The sequence below is a fragment of the Aricia agestis genome, chromosome 13, assembly GCF_905147365.1.
Source record: "Aricia agestis chromosome 13, ilAriAges1.1, whole genome shotgun sequence".
Taxonomy (NCBI): Eukaryota; Metazoa; Arthropoda; class Insecta; order Lepidoptera; family Lycaenidae; genus Aricia; species Aricia agestis.
The window spans coordinates 2664950-2673560 of NC_056418.1; the positions used below are offsets into that span (position 1 = coordinate 2664950).

General features: G+C 40.1%; 1 protein-coding gene across 1 annotated transcript; it reads left to right on the plus strand.

Moving 5' to 3' along the window:
- Nucleotides 1-7588, plus strand: LOC121732970 (arginine-glutamic acid dipeptide repeats protein). Its single transcript, XM_042123019.1, has one exon. The coding sequence runs from the start codon at nt 384-386 to the stop codon at nt 5844-5846; it is 5463 nt and encodes a 1820-aa protein (XP_041978953.1). The 5' UTR covers nt 1-383; the 3' UTR covers nt 5847-7588.
- The last annotated feature ends 1023 nt before the right edge of the window (nt 7589-8611 follow it).

Genomic DNA, 8611 nt, shown 5'->3' on the forward strand with positions numbered 1-8611 from the left:
TCTATGCGTTCTAAAGAAAGGTGAAGCTAAACAAAAGGGTAGCATGTAGATAGCATTACCTAAGTTATTGTGAAAATATGAAGAAAATATTAGTATTTAGTTTAATTATGAAACTTTCATCATGCCGTGAAGTGAGAATGTGTAAATAGTTACTTCTGTGCTTACAAAGTCGATAAAATGAAACACAATGCATCGTGTAATGGTGGCCATTAGTGGCAATAATTATGTATATTGGCATACTTACGGTTTTACAGACCAACAATAATACGGCTTTTACGGAACTATAACGTGGATACTAGTGTTTATTGGTGAAAAGTATGTAAACAATCGTTAAAAAAGTATGTGAAGTGTGGGTTCGAGCATAGTGTATTTATCAAATTATCATGGCACAGAATCAAGGGGAGGTGCAAGTGACACCAAACCAAGCAGTGAAAGACAAAGATATTTACGCTTGTTTGCCCGATATTCGCACCAACGGTCCTCTGGGACCAGACGAGCCGTGCCCTGGTGGTGAGGAACTACGATGGTTGCCGGACCAAGCCCCCAGCCGAGACTTGGTTATGTACCTACGTGCAGCGCGGTCCATGGCAGCATTCGCAGACATGTGTGACGGTGGATCCCCTGATGACGGATGCATAGCTGCCAGTCGGGATGACACAACTATCAATGCCCTCGATGTACTTCATGACTCTGGATATGACCCCGGACGAGCACTTCAGGCTCTAGTTAAATGTCCAGCACCCAAAGGAATTGAAAAGAAGTGGTCCGAGGAAGAGACTAAACGGTTTGTCAAAGGAATCCGTCAATTTGGTAAGAATTTTTTTAAAATTCGTAAAGACTTACTGCCACATAAAGACACATCAGAATTAGTTGAGTTTTACTACTTATGGAAGAAGACTCCTGGTGCAAGTAGTAATAGGCCCCACAGAAGAAGACGCCAGGCATCGCTCCGGCGAGTTCGTAACACTAGAAACTCTCGTGCTGGTACACCCAAAGAACCGACACCAGAGGCTACACCCGCTGTGCCAGAAACGAATGGTTCGAGACCCTCACCGAATCCTAAGGAAGGAGGTGAAATGAGTTCTGTTACCGAAGATGAAAATTCAGAAGATGATAGTGATTCCAGAGATGCTGGTGATCTCGCCAAAACAGACAACGGTAGAGTTGATAACCCTGAAGATTCACCGAGTAGAATGAGGACTAGAAACAAATCTAAAGAACAAACTACACCAAACACCAAGAAAACGCAAGATGAAAGTGACAGTGATTCAAAATCAAAGAAACCTAATAAACTTATTACACAAAGTGCAAATAATAATAATACTGAAAAAGTTCCACCTCCTCAGTCACCTGTCACTAAAGATAAAAAGAAAGTGGCTAATGGCAAAGTTGATGTGTCTAAAGTTAAAAAGCGTCTTCCAGATGACTCAAAAATTGAAGGTATAATGGATGGTGATGTGCAGATGAAGAAGTGTAGACCAGATGACCCATCTGAGAGTCCGTCAGAAAGCTTAACAAATGATAGCTTTCCCGCTATGGATGAAAGCGAACCTGCTGAACCAGAAAGTGAAATTTGTGATTTTAGTTTTAACAAAACTGACAAGGAGATGGACCAAAGCAAAGATGTTGAAAGTGAAATACCTAATAAACCTTCCGAACCACTGATTAAAACTGAGAATATTGAACCACCAGTTAAAATGGAGAAAGATCCTTTGCCACCTTTGTTCAAAGTGGCATCTGAAAATGAGGACAGAGGGGCTCTTGATCTAAAAACAGACTCAACAACACCTAAGACATTTGAAAATGCAGAACCTAGACCACTCACAGTGTTCTCTAAGACTGAACTTATTATTCCTAAAGTTACACCTATGAGTGCTGAAACTATGGAAAAAATTAAAATAAAAGAGGAAATAGACACAGAGGAGCAAACATTAAATCTACAGAAAGATGATTTTCAGAAGGATCCCTTATCACACAGTTTTTCTGGGCACAACTTAAGTCAATCCAGCAAGCCGCTTAACTTAGAGAATACCAACTTCTTTATAAAAGACAACCATAATATCTTTAATCCAAAACTTACTCATAATATAAAAATTGAAGGGGTCCCAAGTAACATTTTTAATCCTGCTTTATCTAAGGACAACTCTATAATTAGAAGCACAAAAGATTTTCCACCTACAATGCCATTTTCATACCCATCAAGTATTAATTTTGCTAATGACCCTGGCAAACACAACTCACACTTAAACCCGCTGAAAACAGTAATAAAATTGGAGCCAAGAGATGAGGCAAGTGAAATGAAAAGTCAAAATACACCTGAAGTATTTACAGCAACAATTTCTGCATCAAGTAAAGTGGATTCTCCAAATGCACCAAGATTAGATCCTTTACAAAGAATAAGCCCGTCTCCTACAAATACAAGAGCTTCTTCACCTCATATGGAGCATTCTACAGCAACTAATATAGAACCAGTATCTCCTGCTACAGCTCCAGAAATGAAATCTCAAGAACCTGACACAGAAGATAAGCAGCCTACTGATTTGAAAACTCAACCTTCAACAAAATTAGAAAATTCAAATGGAAACTTAAGACCTCCAATTTTCCCTGCGCCTATTCGCCCAGAGAATCTAGGAGTGCGAGCAACAGAACCATCACCAATTCCTGTATCAGGACAAAGTATGCCTCCTCCACCGCTCAGCCAACCTTCAATTACAGGTTTGCTTCCACCAGGTCCTCTCTTGTCTGTTGGAAGTGGATCAAGTGTTGGCCCTTATGGTTTTATGCCATCATCTTTGTATGCTCATGCTGCCCATCCAGGCTTAGACAAGCCAGGATCAATGCCTCCATTGATGCAGCCTATTCCTCCTAGCCATGCTTTAGCTGCAGCGAATCTTATATCACAACAGTCTAACCAACCAGATCCATCAATGCCACAGGATCTCAAAATTAAACAAGAAATCCCGGATAATATGCCTGCTAATTTGTCAACACAAAGTGTCTCAGATCCTCTTCAATCTCTTAAGGAAGTCAAAGTTCCTGGCTATCCAATTGGAAGTTCAATAGCCCAACATCTAAGCTCAGAAAGAGATAGAGACTCGGTACCAAGTGCAGAAAACTCAACGCGGCCTCCAAGTCAGCCACAATCAGAAACTTCAAATATGCAAAGTGCTTTCCTGGGCCCGAGAATTGAAAGCATAAAGAAAGAACCAGATTTCTTACATCAACCTCATATTACTCCAGTGTCAACAAGTCAGAGTAATGCTTCCGATTCGTCGCATGCTTTACAGCCAGTAAAGAGTCCTCATACACCAACACCTATAAAAAGCCAGCCAGGCCATAATGGTACCCCTGGTCATCCGCATCCTTCTACTACAACTTCTCCTTTCTCAAGGCACTTAACTAGTCCATCTCAATCTAGGCAAATTTCTGCCTCTCCTATTCAGCATAACCCTCCAACATCACATTCTGCTTTGAATTTGATGAATCCCACTCCTTTAACGATACCTGCAACTATGGCAGGTCCAGTTATGCATTCAGGCCAACAAGGACATCCACATCCATTTGCCTCTCCACTTCATCACCCACATCATCCTCTACTGCATCCATCTTCTATATTCCAGCTCTCCGCTGCTGCTGCAGCACATGCAATGCATCCATATTATGGTCATCCACATCCTGGATACTCAATGCCATATCCATATCCTTATGGTCCATTACCACAACCACACCCTATTCCTCCTATGCATCCATCAAGTTCATCAAGACATGATCCTGTTAAACCAGCAACCATCGAATCTACTACAATGCTAAGTGCCCACCACAGTACTAGTTCATCAGTGACAACTAGATCTTTGCGAGAAATTTCGGAGAGTTCAGATGATCCGAGAAACCCTAGTGGTTCAGAAAGACATCAATTACATGAGACTACTATGACTCATCATCACTCAACTAGTCATCATAGTGCAGTCCATACAAGCACAGAGAAGCAACCAAGTCATGCTGGCGGTGGCACTAATCATACATTATCAATATCTCATTCGACATCAAGCAGCTCTTCACAGTCTATCCAGCACAAAATCAATACGCAACAGAAGAGTAGCTCACACTCAAGTTCGCCGCTTCATCTTTCGGCAAGCGTTTCACAGACGACCAGTTCATCAGCAAGTGTGAATGTTACAAATAATCACACTCATCATCATTCTCATCATCTTGCTCACCATCCAGAAAGGTTGTCGCCAGCTGATTCAATGTTACTACGGCATCATCCTAAGATGCTTTCTGGTAATCCAAACCATCTAATGATTCAACCGCCTTCAATGGGCCATTCAATGGGATTAGGTCTGCCACCAGGCCCTGGACCTAGTTCAATAGAAAGCTTGCGCTTGCATGCACAAGCAGCTGCGGGCTTACAAGCTTCTCATGCTCGCTCTAACTCTCCTCACCAAATGCCTCATGGTCACCCTCATTTACGAGGCCCTCCACGACCTCACCCCGAAGACAATCCTGAATTGAAATTAGAGACGCAATCGCAACCAGAAGAAGAAGAAATTCCAAGTCCCGCACACATACCTCATGGCCCTAGCCCAGAACCCAAAATAGAAGATACTGAATGCCATAGATCTCAATCAGCTATATTTTTAAGACACTGGAATAGAGGAGATTACAACTCTTGTACTAGAACTGATCTTATATTCAAACCAGTTCCTGAGTCTAAGCTTGCTAGAAAAAGAGAGGAAAGGCTAAGAAAACAAGCTGAGCGTGATAGAGAAGAAAGAGAAAAAATAGCACAACAAGCTCACAGAAAAATTGCTACTCCCGAAAAACCTGACACAAAACCGCCTTCACGCGGAGCCATTGAAACTATCACATCTCCATATGATAGATTCCCGCGGCCGCCGGGGTATCCAGATACGCCAGCTTTACGTCAGTTGTCAGAATATGCTAGACCTCATGCAGGTTTCAGTCCGGGCAATATTCCCCGTCACTGTATGGATCCTATGCTCCAATATCAATTGAGTTCAATGTATGGCGCAGCCGGTGCAAGGGAACGACTAGAACTTGAACATCTCGAAAGAGAAAAAAGAGACAGGGAAATTAGAGAACTCCGTGAACGTGAGCTGAACGATAGATTAAAAGAAGAGCTGCTTAAAAACAACGTGGGACCTCGAGCCTTAGACCCTCACTGGCTGGAAATGCACAGAAGGTATGGAATGCCTCCGCCACCGCCACAAGGTGCTATACCTGTTCAGTTCGGATTATATCCTCCGGGACACGGCCCCGGTGCGTTATCACAACTAGACCGTGAACGTTTGGAAAGATTGGGAATTCCGCCTGGAGGAGCCGGGGGCCCTCCCCAATCAGTTCCCGTATCGGGTGCCCCACCGCATCACCCTCATCATCCGCACCCGGGAGTGGCGGCCGCTCAATTAGAAGCAGCGGAGCGACTCGCTTTGGCGGCGGACCCTATGGTGCGCTTACAGATGGCGGGCATAAATCCTGAGTATCACGCACATACCCATGCCCATACCCATGCTCACTCCCATACACACCTACACCTGCACCCGGGTCAGCAGGCGGCGCAGGCCCAACAGGATGCCCTGGGACTCGGACTCGGTGCAGGAGGACCATATAGGCCCCTGCCACACCCGGACCTCCTCGGAAGGCCGTATGCCGAGCAGCTAGCCCAGCAGGCGGCGGCACACGAACAGCTGCAGAGGCAGCTGCTCCTAGAACGCGAGCGAGGCTTCTTACACCCGGCTCACCACGAAGATTTCCTTCGGCAGCAGCGAGAGAGGGAACTGAAAGTGAGAGCACTGGAGGAGGCGGCCCGCGCGTCGCGGCCTTAGTGTCCCGCCCGCCTCCCGCCCGACGACGCCGTAGTGGTGATCGAGTAGTGACAGTTCGTGCGGTCGCGAGGCCAAACATAAGTTTTAAAGTGTTCACGCGATAGTGTTACGAAAGTTAAGTACGCGATACAGTTTCAAATATGACGATATATCTTTAATTTTATTTATGTGTAATTTATATGTAATTAAGTTTTTATAATATTTTTATATTCGCATGGTGTAGGACGCTTGTTTCTATGCTCAAATTATTTCATAACGACTAGTCATAATTAAAGATTATTTGTAGTATAATATTATGAGTCACACATTTTTACTTAGAGTGCTGGTAGTTTAAATTATTTTATATGATATACTTATCCATATAGCTATACAGTTTAAGGGTGCTGGTTTTCATTCGAAAGAATGGACCATATGACATTGTAAAATTTAGTTTGCTTTTATGTTTATGACATAATAGTAACTGAGATGCAATTTTAATTTAGGACAGAAAAGTAGCAACTTGCCATCTTGTGGACTTGCCTTTTTTATGTCTTGTAAGTTGTAACTTGAACAACTTCGAAGTTCGAGTATTGTGGTAATCTGTCTTATAGCTACCAGGGATCTTTTAACGAGTACCTAATTACATAGGCATTTGAGATTAAGGCGTTAATTTGCAAAATCACATATCAGTAAGTAGAAAAGTCGTTTGTACGCCATTAGAGTGCTGACTGCTGCGCTAGCGCTAACCGGTCATGCAAATGTTTAATTTCGATTTTGTAAAAAGCGTTACTATTTGTACTGAGCTTGATTATGATAATTAAGTTTTAGTTATGACTGTAATATACATAATGAAATACTAATTAATATTATAATGATAACACATTTTATGCCAGTGAACATAAATATTTATATTGAATTTAACACTTGTTTCATTTAAGAAACAATCGCTTTTTACACTTGCAAGTGCATTAAAATACATACTACTTAAATAATTGTAGAGATTTTTAATTTATTAAATTGTAAATATTTCAATAACGTGAAGAATAGCAATACGTCTTTTCACCGGCATAAATTTACAATGGTTTAATATTTTATATCGTAAACAAAATGTGGTCTACGATTTTAGTTCTCAACTGTGTTGTTGAAATATTTAATAGTTAAGTACAAAATATTTATTCCCATACATACACAATTAACATAAGATTGGAATTTAAAAGATTTAATTACCTTGTATTTTTTACAATTAATGTGTAAAATAATTTATGTCGTACAAATAATGAAGCCAAAATGTTGAATATACTCAAAATTAAAACAGGAATACCGATTCAAATACAACGCGCAAAAGGGTTTTAAACCGACTGTTCTTAATTCAAAATTCAAAACTGATAAACTGCCCGTTGTAAAATAATGTAATATTGTAATCTTTACCCAAGGTACCTTTCACATTTGATCTTGCACAGTATTTGTAAAATAAATCCATTTTTTAAAATAGCAGTTGTTAGTATGATATAAAATGAAGATTATTGTAATATCCTAGAGTAAATTCTTAAATATCGCTTCGTAGGTGTTATGTTGATAATGCCATATTACTTTCCGATAACGTTAAAGAGAAAATGAGTATTATTTTTAGAGAAAAGTTATATCTTTTACTTAAGAGGTTGCGTGTCGGACTTAAAACCTTCGTTTATTTAGACAATAAGGTAAAATGGATGTCTTAGTGCTTTTGTGTAAATTTTTTTGAATAATATATGTGGAAAAATTCATTGCGTTGTTTTTATGAATATTCATATGTTTTTGAATGGATTATAATTCTTTACGACTCGTTAATTATGTCATAAAAAGTTTATGTTGCTATTTACATATTATGAGCGGTTCCTAAACGTGCATAATTAGCTCAGATTTCCAAAATAGTCCCTGACACGTTGGATATTATTTTTATAGAGCTGTGTCGAGTAATTGCACATGTTTTCCAATTTGATTAGTTCCATCCTTGTTTTAATGCTAATCGTGAATCGTGATAAGACTGTTTGTTTAAATAGTAGTGCAAATGGGGTTGGCTCAAACCAAGAAAAATGGCGTAAAATAACACGTCATACCTATTACCATGGGCGTACCCAGGTTCTGAGCCGGGGGGGGGGGGGGGGGGGGGCACATTACCCAGGTTCTGGGCCAGGGGGGGCAAATCAGATTTTTTATAAGCTAGGTGTTCATAAAGAATAAAAAATTTATAATTTTTAGTTGTAAAAATATTGTTTTGCTAACAAATGGCAAAAATTCGTTTTAAGTACTGTATAATATATGTACCGAGTCAGAGGAGTAGGCCCTAGCCTTAATGTAAAGAGAGGTGGTTTCCTTTCCATTCCATTTAGGGCTGCATTGAAGACTACTGGACCGATTTTGATGAAAATTAATAGACTGTAGTATAGAGTTAGAATGGCCACGGATGAATACATTACTTCATCCAATTTGGATGTTTTCCAGCAGAATTTCACCTTGTCGCACCACATGAAAAGAATTTTTATTTTCTCATTTTTACTTCGTCAATCTTTTCAATATCTATTTCAAATATTGTAAAATTTGTTTCACAAACTTGTTTGAATTTTTGTAGACCTAATAAATAATATTATTATGGTTTTGGACGAGCATTGAAGTCCAAAACAATAATAATATTATTTATTAGGTCTACAAAAATGCATTCAAAACATAATAAGTACTTACCTACCTATTTCTTAAAAAAAAGTGACGTACTATTTGCTAGTTAGGCTGTCATCTTGAACTTTTCTATT

Coding starts and splice junctions, on each gene's coding strand:
- LOC121732970 (XM_042123019.1), top strand. CDS start 384: ATGGCACAGAATCAAGGGGAGGTGCAAGTGACACCAAACCAAGCAGTG.